General features: G+C 42.8%; 1 protein-coding gene across 7 annotated transcripts in view; it reads left to right on the top strand.

The window, feature by feature from the left end:
* Nucleotides 1–25,125, top strand: part of SMYD3 (SET and MYND domain containing 3) — a 344,076-nt gene that overhangs the window by 45,854 nt on the left and 273,097 nt on the right. For all 7 annotated transcript variants that reach the window (XM_038761108.1, XM_038761104.1, XM_038761103.1 and 4 more), the window contains exon 2: nt 12,240–12,303. In XM_038761108.1, coding sequence (XP_038617036.1) covers nt 12,240–12,303 — 64 coding nt within the window. The remainder of the gene's footprint in view (nt 1–12,239; nt 12,304–25,125) is intronic.

Raw genomic sequence — 25,125 nt, 5'->3', positions numbered from 1 at the left:
TTTTTCTTGTCTCCAGAGAGTGATATGCCAGGGGAACAAAGCTCCTACCTTGACAAGTAGCTACAGCACCGCTCTTCAAGGTTTGGGAGCAGGCTAATTTAAGTTTCCCTGCATGTTCATTGTTTATGAAACCTCATGTAGATTTGATTATCAGATAAGCTGGTTGAGGATTTGCGTGGGTGGCCTTTAATGCTTCCCACAGCATCTAGGGTATGTCTTGAACATGAAGTAAGAATTGATTTTTGGGAATGTGACAAATAGCTCGATGATCTTTGGGTGTCAGGGGGCAGAATGCAATGCACAAGCCTATTATAGCACCTCTGTTTCTATTAACTTCTTAACCCCCTTACCCTCTTTTCATGATACTTTAAGTGCTTGCTAAGTGCCAGGCACTGTACGAAGCGCTGGGATAGATACAAGATAGATTGGACACTGTGTCTGCTGCGTTTGGAGTTCACAGTTCAAGTAGGAGGAAGTAGCTCTTACTATTGTTGTGTAAATGTAGATTATTTCATGAAGTTGACTTTTGTTTGCCACAGAACTTTCACAGTCTCCCTCTCCCTCCACCATTTGAAAAAAGGAAAAAGCGAGGGGTATATCAGTATTGCAGCACTGTGTCCAACTCTATTCTAACCTCAGATGTAACAAGATGAACATCAGTAGCTAATTCTCCCCTGTGTATTGCCTCCCAGTGCTTAGTACAATGCTCTTCTCACAGCAAGCTCTTAATAAATCATATTACTACAAGTACTAATACTAATTTGTGAATGGCACTAATTGGCACAAGCCTAATCCAAACCTCAGTGTTGCTTTCCCTGGATTCCTGATGCCTACTCCCTTCTTCTGGACCTGAGCTCTTCCGAGAGCCAGCAGTTCATTTTATCTTTATATTGAGCATAGGTAGTTACAATATTCAGTTATTAATTGGACACGAAGAGTATCATCTTCCAATATAAAGGATGGCCAATTATGCCATTTATGGAGCTTAATTCTGGACTTCGACATTAACCAAATGACAAAACTAAAAAAACTATCTTTCCTTCATTATATCCCACATTCCCATCTTTCAATCAGGTAGTCTGTCAAATTTATTGAGCACTTACTGTGGGCAGAGCACTGTACTCCTGCCACTTCCCCAACAGCCCATCCGCATCGATATCGGTGCAGACTCATTGAAAGATTTGTATTACCCCTTCCCCCTCACCTCCTCTCCTCTACTTCCTCTGCACCAGATCTCTTCTTGACCCTCTGCAGTCAGGTTGTCCCCTCTTCCACTCCATGGAGACCGTGCTACCCAAGACCATTAATAACCTCATAGCTAAGTTCAATAAACTCTACTCTGTCCTAGCCCTCCTTTACTCTTTGCTGTATTGTTGAGCCTTCCTTTTTACCCCAGAAAATGTCAGATCCTGATTTTGCTGACAGGGCATTCACCTCATTCTTACGTTGCTACTCCTCGGTTCACTTTGGTGGTTTCTGGGAGCCCCAGGTGGGACAGGGACCGTGTTTAATTCCCACCTGTGTATTTTCTCCCAATGCTTAGTGCAATGCTCTGCGCACAGTACATACTACTACTACTGTTCTCATCTAGAAAATCAAAATGGTATTCAGAAGTATCTGTTCTATTACACTTTTAGCCATTGGATGTCACCAGAGTACAGACTTTCAGAGTTCGCAAATGTTAAAACTGATTCACAGTTTTCTCTTTTAGTTGGATTCCAGATCATCATTTTGTGTCCTGTGCTAATGATTTTACCATTCAGTATTTACCTAGTGATTGAGCATACAGAAAGCTGTTAGCACTTGTCTCACTGTTAAGGCAAAGCAATTTAGGAAGATGAGCTGATTACTCTTTTGGGGACCGTGCCGTAGTTAGGCAAGCAAGCCATTGGAATGCAATTCATCTAGCTCCATCATGTGCACACACACGGTTGGAATCAGGCAGTGTCCACAGGGTTTGGAGATAGTCCCATGGAGCCAGTGTAGAGGTTGGCAGGGTGGGGGAGGGAAGGCAGGGAGGGAAGGGGGGTGCTCCTCACCTGTAATGAAGCTCAGTAGCTCCAGCATCATAATACAAAGCTGGATGTAATAACATCGTAGGCCACTTGTAGACCACCCAAAATAATAATAATAATAATGATGGTATTTATTAAGCACTTACTATGTGCAAAGCACTGTTCTAAGCGCTGGGGAGGTTACAAGGTGATCAGATTGTCCCCCGGGGGGCTCACAGTCTTAATCCCCATTTTACAGATGAGGTAACTGAGGCACAGAGAAGTAAAGTGACTTGCCCAAAGTCACCCAGCTGACAAGTGGCGGAGCCGGAATTAGAACCCACGACCTCTGACTCCCAAGCCCGGGCTCTTTCCACTGAGCCACACTGCTTCCCAATGCGTTAGTCCTGGGCTTGTAGTGGGGGGAATTGACACAGCCCCACCTCCAGGGCCTGGAGTGCCACAAGCTCCGAGGTAGACAGGAATGTAGCACGTTGCGAAGATGCGTAGGTGGTCTTTGCTCAGTTTAGATAGCTACAGACCTAAAGCAGTATGGTCTAGTGGATAGAGCAAGGGCCTGGGAGTCAGAAGGACCTGGGTTCTAATCCTGGCACTGCCACTTGTCTGCTGTGTGACCTTGGGCAAGTTACTTCACTTCTCTTTACCTCAGTTCCCTCATCTGTAAAATGGGGATTAAGACTGTGAGCCCCATGTGGGACAGGGACTGTGTCCAACCCGACGGCACTGTTGACGGCACTACCATCCTTCCCGTCTCACAAGCCCGCAACCTTGGTGCCATCCTCGACTCCACTCTCTCGTTCACCCCTCACATCCAAGCCATCACCAAAACCGGCCGGTCTCACCTCCACAACATTGCCAAGATCCGCCCTTTCCTCTCCATCCAAACCGCTCCCCTGCTCGTTCAAGCTCTCATCCTATCCCGTCTGGATTACTGTATCAGCCTCCTCTCCGACTCCCATCCTCCTGTCTCTCCCCACTTCAATCCATACTTCACGCCGCTGCCCAGATTGTCTTTGTCCAGAAACGCTTTGGGCATGTTACTCCCCTCCTCAAAAATCTCCAGTGGCTACCAGTCAACCTACGCATCAGGCAGAAACTCCTCACCCTGGGCTTCAAGGCTGTCCATCCCCTCGCCCCCTCCTACCTCACCTCCCTTCTCTCCTTCTCCAGCCCAGCCCGCACCCTCCACTCCTCTGCCGCTAATCTCCTCACCGTGCCTCATTCTCGCCTGTCCCGCCGTCGACCCCTGGCCCATGTCATCGCCATGGCCTGGAATGCCCTCCCTCTGCACATCCGCCAAGCTAGCTCTCTTCCTCCCTTCAAGGCCCTACTGAGAGCTCACCTCCTCCAGGAGGCCTTCCCAAACTGAGCCCCCTCCTTCCTCTCCCCCCCTCATCCCCCCGCCTTACCTCCTTCCCCTCCCCACAGCACCTGTGTATATGTATATATGTTTGTACGTATTTATTACTCTATTTTATTTGTACATATTTATTCTGTTTATGTTATTCTGTTAATATGTTTTGTTTTGTTCTCTGTCTCCCCCTTCTAGACTGTGAGCCCATTGTTGGGTAGGGACCGTCTCTATATGTTGCCAACTTGTACTTCCCAAGCACTTAGTACAGTGCTCTGCACACAGTAAGCGCTCAATAAATACGATTGAATGAATGAATGAATGACTTGCTTGTATCTAACCCAGTGCTTTGTACAGTGCCTGGCACAAAGGAAGTGCTTAACAAATACTGCAATTATTATTATTGTTATCTGAGACTAGAATCTAGATCTCCTGAGTTAGAGCTTGAGCTGTGCTCTTTCCACTGGACCAGCAGCAGGGCTGTAATGTATGCATGGAGAGATTGTGACATATGAAAGGATCCTTATAGCTATGTTCTGGCTTAGGTCAGGAGGAGAATATGTGCTGTACCTTCTGGAAACAGTTCCTTTCGTGATGCTTTTGGTAAGTGAATCTGTCTGCTTTCCATTTTTTATGGTATTTAAGAACTTATTATGTGGTAAACACCATTCTAAATGCTGGGGTAGATACAAATGAATTAGGTTGGGCACAGTCCCTGCCTGTCCTACTTGGGGCTCACAGTCTAGGTAGGAGGGAGAACAGGAGAGCTGAGGCCCAAAGAGGGAAGCAGTGTGGCTCAGTGGAAAGAGCATGGGCTTTGGAGTCAGAGGTCATGGGTTCGAATCCTGGCTCCACCACGTGTCTGCTGTGTGACCTTGGGCAAGTCACTTAACTTCTCGGAGCCTCATCTGTAAAATGGGGATGATAACTGTGAACCCCATGCAGGACAACCTGATCACCTTGTATCTCCCCCCACCCCCAGCACTTAGTACAGTGCTTTGCACATAGTAAGCGCTTAACAAATGCCATCATCATTATTATTATTAAGTGAAGTGACTTACCCAGGGTTACACAACAAGCATGTGTTAGAATCAGAATTAAAACCCAGCTCCTCTGTCTCCCAGGTCTGTGCTCTTTCCACTAGGCCATGCTGTGACCGGGCTAACTACATAACTACAGTATGAGAAATGGCAAGGTATGTTCCTCTAAGAGACTAAGGCATTTCATCTTTGTAAAGTACGTTAAAGCATTAATATAAAGCCACATGAGACTTACATATTAAGGTTGGATTAATTGAAACATTTAGAAGATTGGTTTTTGCAGGGCTTTGTCTTGACTGTTTTGTGGTCTTATCACTCAGTCTTCCAGATAGTACCACAAATCTCAAATAGGAAGAACCAGCTTTGTGTTCTACATATGTATCTTTAATAACCTGGATATTAAAGCGTATTTTTGTGAACAAAAGATAAAAAGGTTTTAAGAACATTTCTACATCCTTTTGAGTGGAGAAGAAATACCCTGTCTTGTGTAGTTCTATGCTCTACAATGCTTAAATAGGGGAAATAATGAAGCTTTGTCCTCCAGGAATCTTGGCCAATTTATTTTCTCCCATTTCACTAAGCATGAATGTAGCTGTCCTTTTTTAGAAATAGTCAGATTTTAATCACCTTTAAGCCTTGGAAAACACCATACTGTGTCCTAAGGGTGAAATATTGCTAAGGTAGAAAAAATCCCAACTGCTATAATTGTGTATTTTTCTCTAAAATATTTGTTCCTTGTCATAGAGCAGCTTTAAAACAGAATAAAATTTGTGTGTATGGGAGCAGTGCACACCCATGTACATATAGTGTGTTTATCATTCACCCAGAGCCAACACTGGTCAACCAGTGGAATGTATTGAGCACTTTCTGTACTGTTGCAAGAGCTTGGGAAAGTACAATATGATAGAGTTGGTGGATATGTTCCCTGCCCACAAGGAGCTAGCAGTCTAGAGGGGAGGAGATGATTGTGATGTCTTCTAGCACCCCAAATTACTGGCACATAGAAGTATTTATTGAGTGCCTACTGTGTGCAGAGCACTGTTCTAAGTACTCAGGAGAATAGTAGGCATTAGGAGTAGTAGTAGATATGATCCCTGCCCTCAGGGAGTTTACAGTCTAGGAGGGGAGACACATTACAATCACCTATATGTTCCAAGTTTCCAGAAGGAAAAAATACTTGCAGTCCACAAAAACCTGTTTACCTTTCCTTCATCCCTCTGTTGTTTCTTCACATTCCTTTAAATCTGGGTATACTCATCCCTATTTTGTTCCAACAGTATTTGGCACAACTAACTAACCCCAGGATGTGAATTCTTTGTCTCACACATTCACAGAGAGGTTAAGTGACTTACCCAAAGTTCCACAGCCAGCAAGTGAAAGAGCTGGGTCCTCCTAATCTTCTCTTAAACTGCAAGCCCCCGGTGGGGCAGGGACTGTTTCTGCCCTGATTATTCTATATCTACCCCAGCTCGTAGTGCAGTGCTTTGCAGTCAATCAGTCAGTGGTATTTATTGGGTACATGCTTTGCGCAGACCTCTGTAGTAAGTAAGCATTGGGGAGAGTATAGTTCAGGAGAATTGGTAGATACAAATGCTAAACAAATACCGTGGCTCTTAAAGAAGGCTTCCAAAAATGTATCAGTTGGATTTCATTCTTGTCTGTCATTTATTTTCTGACAGTTTCTAAGTGGAAAATATGTAAAGATGGTGTTTAAGGTGATCGGTTCTATGATTGTGTGTACATATGCATAAACGTACCTGAGTCGGAAAAGACTGATGTGTGATTACCAGTCCCTTCCATGTTTTGCACATGTAACCATTGGCTTTTGGTATTTGGTGGCAGCTGCTTTTTGCTGTAACTTGCACTGTTTTTGACCATTTCTTAGACTCACTTTTTCTGAAGGAAGACAGGTGATATTTAGGAGAATGACTTATTTTTCTGACTGTCATGAGGTTTTGAATGATGTCTTTTACCTCCAAATGACGTGAACCTTGTTGATAAACTTGTATTAATTATTCTGACTTATGTTCTTTAGAGTGATATTATAATCTTAATTGGAAAATGACACCATCTTATTCTGATATATGTGTATCCCTGGATTTGAGATCATTCCCCTAAAATCAAATATATTCCCTCCCTTGTTTTCTAATAAAAAAAACACACTACTCTCTCCTCCCTAAATTAGCAGACATACTGCCTTGGAGGAGTTATAGGAGAGGAGACCCTATCTGGTGTAAATAGCACAACAAAAACATAAGATGCCTCCTCATTACCCCCAGTGCTAATTGAAAATACAGGGTCTAAATTGTTGACATTGGGATGTCCACATCCTTCCTCCAGCCTGGAACACCCTCCCTCTTCCTATCCAGCAGGCAATCACTCTCCCCACCGTCAAAAACTCACTGAAGGCACATCTCCTCTAAGAAGCCCTCTTCAACTAGGCCCTCATTTCCTCTTCCCCCACTCCCTTCTGCATCACCCTGCACTTGCATTCACTCACTTTATTCATCCTTCCCTCTCAGCCCCACAGCACTAAAGTACATATCGTAATTTGTTTATATTAAAGTCTTTCTCCCCCTCCTCTAGACTGTAAACTCAATGTGGGCAAGGAATATTTCTACCAATTCTGTTATACTGTATTCTCCTAAGCGCTCTGCACACAGTAAGTGCTTAATAAATATGACTTGATTCATTAGAGCCCTTTGAATGGAGAATTCTTCAAAGCCCATGGGAAGCTGATCAATTGGAAGAGGTATCTTAAAAGAGTTGGCGCCGATGCCTTCCTATGAAGGGGAAGACTATGAAGAGGAAGAGGAGGCTTTGCAGTGAAGACTAGGAATTCGGTTCTCGAATTATTGAATATGAGTTGCGGAAAGGTGGTCATTTATGTGGAGGTGTCGTGCAAGCAAGAGGAAATACAAGGTTGCAGATGGGGAGAAAGGTGAGGGAGAGTTGGGAATTATCAGCGTAGAGGTGGAAAAGTAATGTGACCCACTCAGTTTCCTCTGTGTTCAGCAGGGCACCAGCGACTGTTTTTTCCAGCAGGGAGAAGAGAAGGCCCTCCAACTCAGGAGAGGAAACACAGTTAATAGAGCAATAAGCCTGTAAACTAATAGGTGGCCATTGTTGCTTCTGACGGAGCCAGGCTATCTGGGTTCTAGTATTGGCTCTGCTGCTTCTCTTTGGGGTTGTGGACAAGTCATTTAACATTTTTAACATTTTTATGCCTCAGTTTACTCCTCTGTAAATGGGAATTCTAATCTGCAGAGGTGAGCATATTTATACAGTGATTGTTCACTGAATCCCAAATCCCCTGGATTGCCAAGATTGTGATTTAGCCATTAGAACCCTTCCTTTGGAGAGTCCAGTTCTCATGGCTTACTTTAAAGCAATAAGAAAGCTTCCCTTATCTCTTCATTTATTCTTTCTTAATAAATATAAAATCCGCACCAAAAAACTGACTGCCTAAAAATAAATGGATACTGTGAATAATACATATTAAAGAATTTTAATTGTACATTAACTAGCATCCAAAAGCATTGAATCACCTGCTATTTACCCTGCTTAAATTTTGCTTAAAATTTCATTAAAATAGCCAATGCTAGATGTGGAAGGTAGGAGGAGAATGAAGCATTCATTTTTGTCAGCCTGCTCAGATCTGTGTTTGGTTTTTTTAAAACCCCATTGCTAATCTTTAACCCGTGCCCTAATCCAAAAACATGAACATCCATTACTTTCTGTCAGCAAGGAATCAAGTTATTCAGAAACAAGTTTTTCAAGTGACAGGGCATGAATGATGTACCTAGTCTTGGAAAGGGCTGCAGTGTTAGCTGTTCATAACAGTATGATTCTCTGATTAAATAACTGCTTGTATTTATTATTCTATCATGGAGTCCTCCCATTTAGGCAATGAGCTTTGTATGGGACAAGGACTTTGTCCAACCAGGTTATCTCATATTTACCCCCTAGACTGTAAGCTTGTTGTGGGCAGGGAACACATCTCCCAACTCCATTATAGTGTACTCTCCAAAGAGCTTACAGTGCTCTGCATGCAGTAAGCACTCAATAAAGACCATTGATTGATTAAGTCAGTACCCCAAGTGCTTAGTGCAGTGTTTGGCAAATAAGAAGCACTTAACAAATACCATTATTATTATTGTTATAAGGATGTAGAATTATTTTTATGTCTGTCTCCTCTGCTAGATTGTAAACTCCTTGAGGGCAGGGGTCATGTCTGCTAAGCTGTTATATTTTCCCAAATGCTTATTATAGTGCTCTGCCCTTAGGAAATACTTTTTGATCGATTGTGTCAATAGGGAAAGTTGTTTAAGTGAAAATTAGGAAGGCATTTTCAAACATGTGAAATTCCTGAGGACCACTTAAGTTCCTCGGGTTCTGCCGTAGATACATGATCCACGGGATTCCTTGTGCAATGCATTTGGGCTTTCTTGTGTGTTTTTGTAAGTTGTATTTTGTAGAAGTGTGTTTGTGGTCAGAAATTTTGGGGTCAGTATAGTGTTACAAACTCACCTGTGCCCAAAAAAGATTTCCCTTTGATCATGGCATTGCTTTATCCCTTTCCTCTTTGTCCCCATCCAAACCCTACTCAGGTGTCACTTCTTTCCTCTCTGTAAGTTACAACTCCAAGCAAAACTTTGAGCATAGAGTCTGGCTAGGAATTGTACTTGGAAGGACACCAAGCTGGGCTCATGACAGGTGGTCAAATAAAGGAGACCTCTGTAAATAAATGACTTTACTTGGCCCTCTTCCAGTCTTGAGTCTTTGGACACTTTACAGAAACTGGCAGCTGGTAAACGAGGGAGATGGTACCCAAGAGAGGGTTGAGACAGCTGTGACATGTCTGGGGTCTGTATCCTGTACTTTATTACTGGTGTTAGTAGCATTGGTTGTGGAAGGGATTTGAGCCCATAGAAGCAGTGGTAATCGGCTGATCTAGGGATAGGATTTGGTTTCATTAGGTGAGGGTGAAGTTGGTTGATCCTGGGCTTGGGGCAGGGTGGTAATTGTTCCTCGGAATTTCCAGCTTGGGTTAATTTAACTCCCTGGAATTGGTCAGGCACATTATCTGTTGACATCAAGAGATCTAGTTTTAAAGGATTGAGAATTGAAGGCGAGTTGGATTCCCATCTCTGACTCTTCTGTGTTCTTCCAGATGATCTCCGTCTCAGCCCTACTCACACTCTGAGTCACTCATACCCTCCACCATCTACCTCCCAGTTCCTAGACAGCAATTATTTGTTGCATAGGCAAAAAATTGTAAGAATTTCTCTCAGGATATAAGGTTTCAAATATTCAGTAAAACCATATTGTACTGATGATGCTAGCAGGCTTGTGTACCTCTAAAACCATGTGAAATGTTCAGGGTTTTGAATACAATAAAAGTTTAGGAAATCTGAACAACATTCTAAGCATTTACAGGCTTTTCGGAGCAATTGGGAAGTACCTCTCCATAAGCTGACCATAGGAGAGGAACAATAACTTGCCATCAAAATCTAGCTGGCTACTATCACAATTTCCAAGCTATGTAACAGGGTTACTTGAAGTCACATAGAAGTGAGGTTTTGTTTGTATTTCCAAAGATAGGAAATCTTTTTTCATCATTTTTTCCCTTCCCATTAAAAAGAGTAACACTGAATGTCTAGCATTGGAAAAGTAATTGGAAAGCAGGGAAGTTACTATCCTGGGACTTTTAACATTTTAATCTTTGTCCAAAATTCCAGAGTCTCCAAGTGGGCAGACTGCAGGGTAGAAGTGGTAGCATTATTATTCATTAAGCACCCACCATGTACAATACACTGTGCCAAGCTCTTGGGAAAACCCTACGGACACACCAAACAAGTGTCTGGGTTCACTTGCTCCTTTGACCCCTTCTCCCCCTCTTCATCCAAGCCCGATTTCCCCAATTTGGGATGGATGGCTCAATGACGTGTTTCAGTGGGAGAACGACTTGAGAAGTAATTTTCTCCCTGGGAGTTTACTTTTAAAATGCTAAAATGAACTCTTAGGATTGAACTTTCATGGATCTATGGTAAAGGGTGCTTTTTTGGTTTTGCTGGTATATTTTCCAAAGCAATTGCTGTAGGTTGGTGATTATAATTCCTGGAGTTTATATAGTGATTTTATTTTCCCAAAGTGCTTTCATGTCTGTTATCGCGTTTGGTTCTCACCACATTGATAGAGGAGGTGGGGAAAGGGATCAGAGGTCAAGGGCTCTAATCCCGGCTCGGCAGCTTGTAAGCTGTGTGACTTTGGGCAAGTCACTTGACTTCTCTGAGCCTGTTACCTCATCTGTAAGATGGGAATTGGGACGGTGAGCCCCACATGGGACAACCTGATTACCTTGTATCCCCCCCAGCGCTTAGAACAGTGCTTTGCGCATAGCGCTTAACAAATACATTTTTTTCTAGACTGTGAGCCCATTGTTGATTAGGAACCATCTCTATATGTTGCCAACTTGTACTTCCCAAGCGCTTAGTACAGTGCTCTGCACACAATAAGCACTCAATAAATACGATTGAATGAATGAATGAATCATTGTTACTCATCCGCTGATCATCAGGGGCAGAATGGCTCCGGCCAAGACCAAGGTGGGAAGGGGGTGGGTGGGGGTTGGGAGAGTGCAGGGAGACAGGATAAGGCAGCCTCAGGACAGGCTGCGAAGCAGTCCCGGCTTTGACTTCCCTGTTGTCAGGATATCTGAGGTGTCAGTTGCTTATTAGTGCACTCATTCAACACATTCCACCTTATCCACACCAGACCGGTACTCACATCCTGATGGTAATTTTCCACCTCATAACATTGCTATGGAAACCTGTGAGTTAGGGAAGATGTCAGTGTGCAGGTCTCTAACCTGAACTAGGACCCAAAGAGCTCTGGTCTCTCAAACGGAATCATTGCAATATCTGCTCCTCCTCCTACGTAGATTGTGAGCCCTATGTGGGACAGGGACTGTATCTGACCTGATTGTCTTGTCTACCCCAGCGCTTAGTGCAATTCTTAGCACATAATAAGCACTTAACTAATACCACAGTTGTTGTTGTTATAATCCTATCCCTTCCTTTTATCTCACGTCACTCATTGAGGTCTAGGCCTGAAAATCAGCAGTTTAAGATACTTTGCTTATATAGAAAAAGCACTGCTTTCCCGTGAAAACTAAATGCTATTGTTTTGCTTATTCTGATATCATGAGATACAGTACTAACCTTTTAGATGCACACTGAACCTGATATGTGACGATCTCAGAATATTTTATAGCTCTGGTAAAAAAAGAATCTGTTTTACAGACGGGAAAACTGAGACAGTGAAGTGTTTTGACACGCAGCATCTCATGCTTGGTTGAAATTACTATTAGTGTTAAAACATTCAGTAACTGCAGTGTCTGTAATGTGACTCTCCAGAATTGGAGAGAGTGAACAACACATTATTCACCTATACAGTTTGATGCTAAAGGAAAATGTTACCTTCAGTCAGCTATTTTTTACTATTAGACACTTACTATGTGCCAGGCACTGTACTAACTGCTTCGGTAGATATAAGGAAATCAGGTTGGGCACAGTCCCTATCCTACATAGGCCTCATAGTCTTAATCCCTATTTTGCAGATGAGGTAACTGAGGCACAGAGAAGTTAAGTAACTTGCCCAAGGTCATACAGCAGGCAAGTGGTGCAGTGGGGATTAAAACTCAGGTCCTTCTGAACCCCAGGTTCATGCTCAGTCCACTAGACCATGTTGCTTCTATTTGATTTTGTTTTCTCAGCTAGTTGGATAATTTGTGGCATTTTTTACTTAACAGAGAATTTCTTTCTTCAACAGGAATGAAAATCTTCTCCGATGCTCTCGATGCAAAGTTGCCAGATACTGTGGTTCAGTATGTCAGGTAATGACCCTTCAATATAAAAAAGTAAAATAGGAAAATTCTTAACTCTTCAATTTCTTGTCTTTCTGACACCTGTTGATGTTCCCTACCTTTTACATATTCCATTGAGAAATTCCATGAATTGGTTTCCAGGATTTTAAGAAGTCAAATAGGTTTAACTTGAATGGACTGTATGCACAACATTCTATTTGGTTGTTTGGGAATAATGCCATTTCTAGGCAGTGAAATGCCTATCTTATATAGTTCCCCCAATCCAGTGGATTCAGGTTTATCCCTCCCTTTACTTCATCTCCTTTCTCTTGATTTCTGTACTCTCCTTCCAGTCATTTTCTCCGCTTTACTCATTCATTCATTCAATTGTATTTATTGAGTGCTAACTGCATGCAGAGCACTGTACTAAGCACTTGGGAAGTACAAGTTGGCAACGTATAGAGATGGTCCCTACTCAACAATGGGCTCACAGTCTAGAATGGGGAGACAGACAACAAAACAAAACATGAGGACAGGTGTCAAGTCGTCAGAACAAATAGAATTAAAGTTAAATGCACATCATTAACAAAATAAATAGTAAATATGTACAAGTAAAATAGAGTAATAAATATGTACAAACATATTTACAGGTGCTGTGGGAAGGGGAAGGAGGTAGGGCGGGGGGGATGGGGAGGAGGAGAGGAAAAAGGGGGCTCAGTCTGGGAACCTTACTCCCAATCACATTCTTCTCCAATACTTTTTCTTCTCTAATTCTTCTTTTAAAAACTTGTTTCTGATTGCCTGACATATTATCAGAGTTCCCTTTCTTCCTTTTTGTCTCCTATCCTCTCTAGTGACTTGTTAGTTTTATATCATTATAATTTTATCTACCACACCTTGGGTTCACCTTCCAGAATGATGTAACATTCTCATCTCTGTGTCTAATTCTAGGAACTTCCATCCCCACTGTGTTTTTCTGGTTGGTCCTTTCGCTTTTCTTCCACAATCTTCTTTCTTGGGCCTCAAAGGCTTTTTCTCTTATGATTCTCCTTTTAAATACATTTTTCATATTGGTCTCTCACCATGGCTCTTCCTGCCAATCTTTTCCAATTCTCTGAGTCCTCTTCTAACTTTCCGAGAAGTCTTGTATGGCTTCTTGAGATTTTCTTCTTGTCTCCTCTTAGGCCCCATGGGCTGCGGTTGGGGCATGAATTTGGGTGAGAGGAAGAAGGTTGTTGTGGAACGAGCTTGATGAAGTCGCGGATGGAAGGAACTGCGTTAGGGATAAGGGCACTTAACCTCATTTGCTGTCATTTTGCAATGTAACTAGTCATATATACAGAAGCGAAGGGAATTCCATCTGACCAATAGGTCCGAAGTGGTTCAGAGACCTCCAAATTATAGCTTACGAAAATTATAAATTGGCAGGAGAGGATTCTTAGAGAAGTATTAAATTTGAGCTGGTTGGAAGTGTGCTCCTTGGCAGTAGAAGGCAGATTCCAAATAGGCCTAATATTGATGCACTGATGGGCCCATAAAGGGAAAAGCAGGCCCTCGGCCAAACTTCATACCTTCCCAAGGTGGTTCTCCTCCCTTGCAGGCCTGAGAACCCTCCTTCACAGTGCTTCTGAGCCTCTTTTTAGAAGTGAATGTGCGTATGTGTGTGGCAGGGGTGAAAGAAACAGGACTTGTGGGGCCTTGCTGATGAGCCATTGACTTTGGGCAAATGTCTTTTGGAGCAAATAATTTTGAGCTCCAAAGAAATATTCTGAAAAGGTATTGAACCATAATCGTGGCCCCATGAGTGCAAGACATAGGTAAAGTTGAGCCAATCCTCTGACAAACGTCCTTCTGTGCTATGTCTGACACTGCATGCTTTATCATCACTTCTCCATTTCTTTTACCCTACAAAGTGCCTGGGAATTTTTCTTTGTATGTACAGATTTGTATGCACATGTAGTGTGTGTACACACACACACTCACTCTGAGTTGAAAGCCAATGTTAAGTGAACTGTGGTTTAACCAAATGGACTCTGTCAGTTAATCAAATTATTCCTGCAAAACTGGTGCCCACCTGTAAGTCACCAAATGGAATTTTGCTCTGTTACCTGAACTTGGAATGATCTGAACTACCCTTGGTCCTGACTAATTCAGGTAATTGGTTTTTTCCATAATTTCATGTTTTCAGCCATAATGGTGAAAAGCATATTTGGGACTGAGAAAATTGTTTTGTACAGTGGGTTCCTACCTCATGCACACTGCCCCCTGCCATGGGGATGGTTACTCATGTGTGCCAGTGAAGCTGACAAGATCTATATGCAACCAAGAATCTTTTCACCCTGCACTTAAAGTTTTTCTTTTGGTTCATGGCTGCAGTCACTATTAGCACTACCTGGTGTTCCCCTTTTTTTTGACCCTTTTTCTTAGATTTATTATGTCTGCAGTATTTCCTCATTAAAAAGCCTCTTAATGTAGAGTCCCTGATGTGTCTGACTGCCACTGTCATACTCCAGCAGTGCAGAGCTGTGCCTCAGAGGAGGAAATCAAGCTTCAGTTAAGTTTCTGAAAGGATTTATTTGGAAGTATTCACTTCCTCTACTTCAGCTCGCCATTGGCTCCTTCGGTAGCCTGCTGCCATCTACTTACCACAAGTCTCACCTGGCAGAGCTTGGTTATGACAGTATACATTTCATTTCAGTATACATATACTGGGGTAAATGCACAATAAATACCGTTGATTGCTCGGGGTAGGCAAGCTGAGCCCCCAGAATTCAGGAGCAGCAACACAGTTTCCCCTCTTAAAAAAAATTGAAGAAGAGGGTGTCAAGATATGAAAAGAGTCCATTTTATGAATTTCACTTCTTCTGGGTTTTATGGGAAGCAGTGTGGGAAGTGGTTGGAGCACAGACCTGGGGGTCAGAAGGTCCTGGGTTCTAATTCCGACTCCACTGCTGGTCAGCTGTGTTACCTTGGGAAAGTCACTTCACATCGCTGTGCCTGTTACCTCATCTGTAAAATGGGGATAAAGACTGAGCCCCATGTGGGACATGGACTGTGTCCATCCTGGTTTACTTGCATCTACTTCAATGATTAGAACAGTGACTGGCATGTGGTGGGCACTTAACTAATGCCATTTAAAAACAAAACAAAGCAATGTATTTGGTGGCTAATATGCTTTACAAAAAATTTGTTAGTGATTTGCGACACTTTGAAATTGTAGCCCATGTACAGGTGCATGTGCCCCCTTTTAGGCAAGTGACGTATTGGAATGTGGCCCACCTTGTGTAGGTGGGGGCTGTTGTAGATCTAGGCCTCAGGACCAGTTGGCCTCCTTACCTGTTAAACCGGTCCTTGGTTTTCTCTATAGTCTTTAACTTGGTCCCCTAGAGGCCATGCTCCTTTCTCAAGTTGTCTTCCATTTTTTCAGGGCTATTCCTGCTGTAATCAGTCAATCAGCAGTATTTATTGAGCACCTGCTTTAAATGTGAATCATTGCACTAAGCTCTTGGGAGAGTGAAATTGAGTAAGTCATTTACAGTCTAGTAGGGGGTATAGACATAAAAATAATTTACAGGTAGGAAATAGATCTGTTAGGCTGTAAGCGCCTTTTTTAAAAAAAATTGTATCTGTTAAGCACTTACTATGTGTCAGATATTGTACTAAGCACTGAGGTCGATAAAAGATAATCAGATTGGACAAAGTCCTTGTCCCACATGGGGCTCACAGTCTTAATCCCAATTTTACAGATGAGGTAACTGAGGAACAGAGAAGCGAAGTGACTTGCCCAAAGTCACACTGCAGACAAGTGACAGAGCCAGGATTAGAACCCAGTTTCTCTGATTCCCAGGCCTGTGCTCTTTCCACTAGTCCATACTACCTCTCATATTTATATGAGGTCTTTGAGGGTAAAGCACTCAGTCACCTTGCTCCCTTCTGCCTTACCTCCCTGATTTACTACTACAGCCCAGCACGCACTTCAATCCTCCAGTACCAACCTACTCATTGTTCCTTGATCTCATCTATCTTGCCACCAACCTCTCTCCCACATCTGGCCTCTGGCCTGGAACACCCTCCCTCTTCATATCCAACAGACAGTCACTCTCTTCACCCTCAAGGCCCTATTAAAAGTGCATCTCCTCCAAGAGGCCTTCCCCAAAGAAACCTTCTTTCCTTCTTCTCCTACTCCCTTCAGCACCGATCTTGCACTTGGATTTGTACCCTTTTTCTCACCCCTCTTCCAGCCCCACTGCAATTTGTAATTTATGTATGTCACTGTCTTCCCCTCCTAACCAAAAGCTCACTGTGGGCAGGGGAAAACTCTGTTATATTGTACTCTCCCAAGACTTTAGTACAATATTCTGCACATAAGAGCTCAATAAATACAGTTGGTCGATTGATAGGGATTATGTCTACCATCTCTATTGTATCTGTTCTCCTACACGCTTCATATGATACTCTGAGGAAAGTGCTCAATAAATACCACTGACTAAGAGGAGAAAAAGTACGCATATAATCTTACAATTGGCTCCCAGAGGGATCCAAAACATGTCTTGCTGATCCATGTTGAAAATCTTTATGTGTAATCTGTATCTGTGGTGTTACTACTTTCCCTAAAGCAGGAATGAAAAGTGGCTCTTCTGGGATTAGAGTGAATGGGGATGGGGAGTGAGAAAGGTAGATAAGTATGTCATTTGATTCATTGTAGAGCACATGTGTGTATCACATATATTAGGCATTTACTGTAACATCAATAATGCCAAGTTCTGATTTACTACTGAAGATAATGGGAAAATAGCTAGTAAACCCAAAACGATCATTACATGAAATAGTACCAGCTTTTGTATGTGTGCGTGCGTATAAGTAAAGTTCATCTTGGAAACCAGAAAAGTCCGGAAGCATACATTTTTAAATGGATCCATTTATCTTTCCCAGAAACTTTTGTAATTATCGAGGCTGCTGCCAGTACAGAACAAAAATCAAACTGACAAGTAGAGTTATGAACAGTAGTGAACAGAAGCCAAGAACTCTGCAGAAGAACAGTGGGTGAGAGAGAGAGTTTGCAATTGCAATGTAACTGTATTAGACCCCTTGGGGCTGGGACTTTGGTAATATAGCCCAAGGTTTTGTTACAGGAAAATTGGCTAAGGTGGTTTGGAGGCTAGAGAAATGATCAGCCGTTGGAGGGAGACTGGTGGTGACATGGGAAATCTATAAGTCCCTTAAGCCTACCAGGATTTGTCTGCCTTTGAAGTAGCAAATACATTGTGCTGGATCACCCCAGATCACTGGTCTTGGGGAGGAATGGGATGAAGTGTACAAGGCCAAGGAAAGAGGGCTCCCACCTGTGATGACTTCTCATTTATCTCAGAAATTACCCACTGGACTGTTGAGCAGCCATCTCTCTGCTAGCTAAGAGATTCTTTTCTGAGAGATTTGAGGAAAATAGAAGCATCTTTCTTTCACTGGCAAAACCCTGGTGAATATCCACATCGTCCAGAGGCATTCTCAGATTGCGCTCCACTTTCCCAGGTCACTTTAATCCAACCGTCACCCTAGCAATCAGTGGTATTTATTGAGCACTTACTGTGTGTGGAGCCCTAAGCAGTTGGGAGAGTATGCTATCACAATCTATTTATCTTTCAGTACTTTTTGTTGTCAAAGCCATAGCATTTGTGAATGACTTGTGTCTCTCATTTTCCCCTTCCCTTAGGCTCTAAGCTTCTAGAGGGCGGAATCAGTGATTCTTACTCAGTTTCAACTCTGTCTGCCTCCCCTCGCTAAATTGAAAGGTCCTCGAGGGCAGGGTCATTTTTGCTTTACTATTCTCTTCCACGTACTTAGTTCAGTGATCTGCACACCTTGCTGCATCAATCATTGATTCAGAAAGCTGAGTGAATCAGTCAGTCAGTGGTATTTATTGAGCACTTACTGGGTGCATAGCACTGTACTAAGCACTTGGGAAGGCATGATGCAACAGTTGAGAGACCCAGTCCCTGCCCACAAAGAACTTAACAGCTTAGAGTGACTATCGTCGGGCCCCGCACCACCCTGCCCGCGGGCACCCAAAGGCGCCCCCATTTGTGTCCGTCATTGGGTAGGGACCATCTCTGTTGCCGATTTGTACTTCCCAAGCATTTAGTATAGTACTCTGCACATAGTCAGCGCTCAATAAATACGATTGAATGATCTATAATTCTATTTACTTGCTTTGTTTTGTTGTCTGTCTCCCCCTTCTAGACTGTGAGCCTGTTGTTGGGCAGGGATTGTCTCTATCTGTTGCCGATTTGTACTTCCCAAGCACTTAGTACAGTGCTCTGCACACAGACAGCGCTCAGTAAATACGAATGAATGAATGAGTGATTTCTCTGGTCATTTCTAGATTGTCTGACCCAGGCTGTATGAGCCTACCTGCCCAGGGAAGCTTTTAGGGCCTTGGTGACATACGTGGGGTGTTTGTGTATAGAGCAGAAACTGGCAATGTTTTGTTATTGCCTTAGCAACCTGGGAAGTGTAAGGTGTGTTCTAGGTCCCTGTTTCTCCGGAGCTGCCTGTCTCTCTCTCATCTCCCAGACAGACACTGTGGTAGCCCATCCTACATCCCTCTGGGGACTTTGCCATTCTAGGTCCCGAAAGTCACAGCAGAGAGAGCAGGAGGAGATTTGACAGGACAACTTTAGGCACCCGATCTCAGGAGTTACCTGAACCTTCCAGAGCTCTTCTGGAGAGATACTCTATTAACACAAAATAATGACAACTGGCAAAACAATTTCAGGAGAAATCAAAAACCTTTATTACACCTCTGCTGGATTTTCTATGACTCATTAATATGTGTACTTCTAATTAAACCAATTGCTGAGCAAAATAAGCAGCCGGGCACTGCATCAAATTACAGTTTACACACTTTAAAAAGTACTGTATTAGCAGAGAGAGGCTTTATGTTCTGTTGGTAATTACAGACCATTTTAGAAATGGGAATCATGTGCTTGGGCTTACATTTTCTTCTTTGTTGTGGAATGACTTGATTCATTTCTGATGGGTAGAAAATTCATCCCATATTAGTAAGCACTTAACAATATGATTCTAATAAATCAGTTTTTGGAATACTGAACTCAAAACAGTATGAACGGAGGAAGCTACTCTTCTGTTTGTTTTCACAAATCGCTTTGGGCCATGCTTTAGAGTCACGTTAAGTTGTTCCAGTGCTGGGGCTCTTAAAGGAAGTCTTGCTTGACTCTAATTGCGACAGAGGAGATTTTAGGTTTGTAATCCATCATTTGAGTGGTTGATGGGTGATGAAAAGCTTTCTGCACAGTGATGGAAATGGTTAAATCCCGCTCATGTTCCCTTTGTAATTGGATGTGATAGACATTGCCTTTTATGAAACGTTCTTTGCTGTTATTAACATAGGTATGGGCTCAAATGACTAAAGAAACATGTTTTGGGGAGGGAGTTTTGTTTTATTCCCCTGGCTGGTATGTGTGAAATGCTGCTCCATCTGAAGAAGGGCTTCCAATTGCTGAGGATTGGTTTGCTTTCAGGAAAGACACTGCTGTGGTCTGGCATCACATATGCTCCTTGTTAGTCCAGGAGGCTAAAGATGGCTGTCCCTTTGTCCTAGGCACAATGATTCTCTTTCTGTAATTATTTTACCTGTTCCTTGAGCAGCTTCACATCCTTTTCCTTGTTGCTCTTTCATTTGACGGCTGGGAAGATATTAAACTTCATCCAGCACTCATCTATTACAATGCATTCAGTAACCATTTCCTTAAAATAATCATTGGAGGGCCTCTTTTAATCTCAGCAAATCTCTGCCATCCCATTCCTGTGTATCTCTGTACAATGCATAGCATAATGCTCCACACCCAGTAAGTGATCAATAAATACCATTGATTTATCTTGTGAGTGCTGCAATAATCTATTTCCATCCATCAGAGATAGCATTTGATAGCCTTAACTACAGCAAGATGTTTCAGAACTCTATGCACCTGACAAACTAGTGGGAAGTCACTGACCATTTGGCTTCCAAAGAAGGGGGCATTCACATTGGCCTCCAGCCAATCTGGGTGTTAGAAAAAATGATTTGCCTAGTTGGATGTGAACCCCAGCCATCTGGTGTTTTCTCCGTAGGAAATCTGTCTCTCCATGTGGTATTTGGTGGTTTTATCATTGTCAGACCATATCGGCCTAGCAGGGTTTGCTGGGGAAGGATGATTGGAATGCTGTAACCTTAAATATTCCAGGAATTCACTCCAATGCCCAGGTAATTCATTTCATACAGGTGAGGTCATCATCATTCTGTCATGGGAGTACCTGGAGTAGTCAGAGGACCTGACTAATTCTAATTCTGGTTCTGCCACTCTTCAACTTCCCTGGTCCTCAGTTCCCTCATCTGCAAAATGGGGATTCAATACTTGTTCTCCCTCCTTCTTAGACTGTGAACCCCATGTGGGACCTAATTATCTTGTAGCTACCTCAGTGCTTAGTGCAATGCTTGGCACATAGTAAGTGCTTAACAAACCCCATATGTTATTTTTATTATTAGAGGATCCTTTGGGAGGAGGACTCACAAAGCTTTGGGATTCTGTGTGTGTCCTTCCTTTCATTCGAGCTTTGTCTGGGTGACCTTTTAACCAATTTGAGGTCCTTTTTGTGTATTTAGCATGTCCTGGTATCCAAGCAACATTTATATTGAGGATTTTGCACAAAAAAAGACATATTGTTCCTAAAGGCAATTGCAGTGGGACCAGGGTAAAAATGCCAACATGGTCCTGTTGCCCAGAATAATGTTGGTTGTTTTAAAACCACACACTCATTTCTCATGGGTAGCAGATTTGATCGACAGTGAGAATATTGGGCTGTTAAACAGTGACCTCACGATTATAAAAATGAACATTCGTGCCCAATTCCTTTTGTTTGTCTAAGCTATAGAAATGGGCAAGAAGAACTCTCTGGGATCCAAGTGTCGTTTGTCATCAAATCATACTGCTGAATAAAAGATCTCTCTCCAGCAGTGACAGCCTGCTATTAAATTGGAAAAAAATCTGTGAACATCAGCACATGACATAATTTTTAATCATCACGATCAAATAATGTGCATAGTTAAATGAACTGATTAGATAAAAATTCGTAAACTTTCAGTCTTATAGGCTTGAGAAAATGGAGGAAGTGCTTTGATTAAATGGGCTCTCTTTCTGATCATGAACAAGGAAAGCTTCTTATTTCCCTCTTTTGGCTTGCTTAATGCTTTCCTAAAATGTATATTTGGTTTAGAGAATTTAAATGCAAATCTGGATTTAATTTTTAGAGGTGCACTCACTTCTACCATAGGTGGGTTTTCCCAAAAGAAGTTCTGTTGTTTCTGGCTATTGCCTTTGAAACATTTTCTTATTTTCCCCAGACCACAGGAAACCTTTAAGATAGCACAGTGCTAGGTTTCTTGATGCTCTAGCCAATGGTTACCATTCTTGTTTGAGATCTGTTGTGGGGCTAATGGGAGGCTAATGGGTAATGGAGTGTTCTTCTCTTTCAATTGATATTTTGGAGCATTACCATTAACAGTATTTAAGTGCCTATGCTGTGTTTCGCAAGAATGTCTGCTTTTCACTAGTGCATTTGGGGCTAGAACAATTTAAATAGATTAGGGACCATTCTTCCAATGGCCCGGGTCTGTCTGGACACAGGGCAAATACAGTGTCGAAAGAAATGGTTGTCTGTGGTGTTGGATGTGGAGCCTCGTACCCAATGAAGCTTAATGCAGAGCTCTACAACTTATTCTGCCTCTGCAGTGTAGGAGAACTGGGTGCATAGCTGGATGTTTATGCTAGATTGCTAGACTGTGTTTTGAATCATCAGGTAGTATTGGGGTTTCCAGTATTGTGGATTTTCATTTGCGTATTTGTTCCAGACCATCTTGAAGGTGCCTCAAAGCAAAGCCTCCAGGCTGCCTGGTTCTCATGAGAATTTGCCAGAGCTTTGTCATTCTGAAATTAAGGTAACAAGTTAGCCATCAATCAGTCATATTTATTAAACACTTAATATGTGCAGAGCTTCTTTTTAGCATCCTTCCTTTTAGCCATCCTAACTCTTTCTTTCCCGTCATGATTTGCTGTCCTTCTTCCAAGACTCAAACTAAAGGCTTATGCTGTGCCAGATGGTGGCAGATCAGTGAGGTTTTCCAAAGTCATTGGAATCAAGCAATCATATTTACTGATCGCTTACTGCATGCACAGCACTGTACTGAGTGCTTGGGAGAGGACAATATAACAGTAGAACAGAGTTGGTGGACACTTTCCTTGCTTTCTGGAATGGTCAAACGGTGGTTTCAGACTGACTCTACGGTCGGTGAAAATGATGCGGTCTCTTGACGTTTTTCCAGAAGAGATAAGGTAGTTTGCAAGCGAGGCTTTTAAGATGTTGGCCAGCTTGTTCCAAGGTAACAGTATTATGTTCCACATGGCCTAAGTAAAGCGTGTTGAGCACTGTTTTACAATTTTACTCCTAAATATTAAATCTTCCTGAAGCTTCTGTTCTAAAAAGGCCATCTTGTTCCTGATTGCTCGGTGCCATAATGTTGCTGCAGCCTTTTTGGGAAGTTCAGTTTTTTAAAAAATGGTATTAAGTGCTTACTGTGTGTCAAGCACTGTACTAAGTGCTGGGGTTGATTCAAGATAATCGGGTTGGGCACAGTCCATATACCACATGAAACTCACAGCTTTAGCCCCCATTTTACAGATACGGGAACTGAGGCACAGAGAAGTGAAGTGACTTGCCCTAGGTCACACAGCAGTTGAGTGACAGAGCCAGGATTGGAACCCAGGTCCTGTGACACCCAGGTCCTGTGATTCCCAGGCCCATGGTCTTTCCACTAGGCCACACTGCTTCATGAGAGTCGTCTCACTGATTATGATTCCATTAAAAAACAAAACCACTTCGTAACACAGACCGCATCGAAACTAGTTTCAAATCCCTGGCATTCGCAGAGCTGTAATGTGCCTCCACCAGACTGTATGCTCTTTGAGGGTAGGAATCGGGTTTACTTTATCATTTGTACTCTCAAGTGCTTAATACAGTGTTCTGCACTCAGTAAGTGCTTGATAAACATAATTAATTGATTGTGTCTCTGCCTTCGTGGCATTGTTCTAGTGGTTTTCTACCCCTGACTCAAGCCCCACTCGGAAACCTGGGACTTTGATGTAAACTGGCAACTCTCAATTAAATGAACAGGTGAGCATGGTAGGCAGGATGGTTTTGGGTTTTAGCATCTCTTCCTTGCCTCCTGAAGCCCCCAGCAAAGCTCACTGAGATCCTGCCTTTGTCCAGAATACTGGGAAACCACCTGATGGAGATAGTGGGAGTAACAGCAACACAGCATCAAGGAAATGACATGACTGCCCTTCCTCCTCTATCTCCTCTGTATCTTCTCTCCTCTTCCCACTCTCCTACCCCCTCCTCCCTCCTCTTTAGTGGCCAAAACACAACAAATAAACTAGCTCTCTCCTGGACCATTTTTTATGTTATCAGCTGAATCGCAAACCTCCAGAATACGGCCTGCAGTGACAGTCCTGTGGCTCAGGACTTCGGTTGCTGGCAGCAACAGAAGTTGTGGTGTCTGGTGAATGGGTTGGAGGAGAAAGAGGGTTAGTGGGAAGAGAGCGAGGCCTGGAGGAAGAGAAAGAGGGTTGAAGGAAGAGAGAGAGAGGGTTGGAGGGGGGGTTGGAGATAGACGTGATGATGTTTGTAAAGCACTTACTATTTGCTAAGCACTGGGCACTGTTCTAAGTGCTGGAAGAGAGAGAGGGTTGGAGGGAATAGAGAGAGACTATGAATCTGTCTGGAGCCCTGGGAAGGAGTGTCATTGCTGAGCAGTCCCTGACAATAAGGTTTATCCTTTAAGGCTCCCGGGAGGTTTGCTGGCTGGCTGGCTGCTACTCCTGCTTTCTCTCTTACTTTTGGGGGCAGCTTTGTCATTTCAGTAAGTGTGAGACCGAGGAGCATTCAGTTCTTATTAATTGCCCTGGCTCCTTCTTAATACCAGCTGCCCTGTGGGCAGCTCCAGCCAATACTGCCGCTTCTCTCTCTCCTATGGTAGTTGATGCCATCCTCCCTGAACCTGACACAAGGTAAGGGGCTCTTCCTCTTACAAACAAAACAGCCAGAGAAAATATTGATGCTACCTTTCTCCGGGGTCCTGGATACTAGCGTCCTAGTGACATGATCCATGGTGGATTTCTCCACCTCAAGCTGCAGAGCACTGTACTAAGCGCTTGGGAGAGTACCATTTAACAGACATGCTCCCTGCCCACAATGAGCTCACAGTCTAGAGAGCCATTATATGAGATCTTATTCTTTTGCAATAGGGATTAGTTGACTGATAATTTGTTTTCCCTATTCTTACCAATAGGCGATAGCAGAAAACTCATCGATATGTATGGATTCCTACCTACCTTTTTCTTTTCAACGTTATAATTACCTGTGTGATTAGGTACAACAATTAGATATGACCAACATTAGGTTCAGCATTGACACTTGAAATTTGAAATGAGAATTTTCTTGTAACGTTACTCAAATGTAAACGGTGTAGTGCATAATTTTACAGTTGAGATGATTAAAAAAAATCCTGTGTGTTTTTCCTAATCATCCACATTTATATGCCAAAAAAACCTACAAGCAAATTTCTTTTTAAGGTCTCCCTTGCTTTGCAGGAGTTCCCAGTCATTATCAGATAAACTAGCTAAATGTGCTTTCACAGTTTGGAAGGGACCCAGAGAATGTGTTCCAAGGAATTAGTGGGAGAAGCTGTCCTCCCGGGAGAAGAGCCAGAGATGATCTCATGCAGGGAAATGCTGCCAGCCA

This window comes from Tachyglossus aculeatus, chromosome 19, assembly GCF_015852505.1.
Source record: "Tachyglossus aculeatus isolate mTacAcu1 chromosome 19, mTacAcu1.pri, whole genome shotgun sequence".
NCBI classification, from domain to species: domain Eukaryota; kingdom Metazoa; phylum Chordata; class Mammalia; order Monotremata; family Tachyglossidae; genus Tachyglossus; species Tachyglossus aculeatus.
Note: the sequence above shows the minus strand (reverse complement) of the source record. Positions and strands in the feature narration are given on the sequence as shown.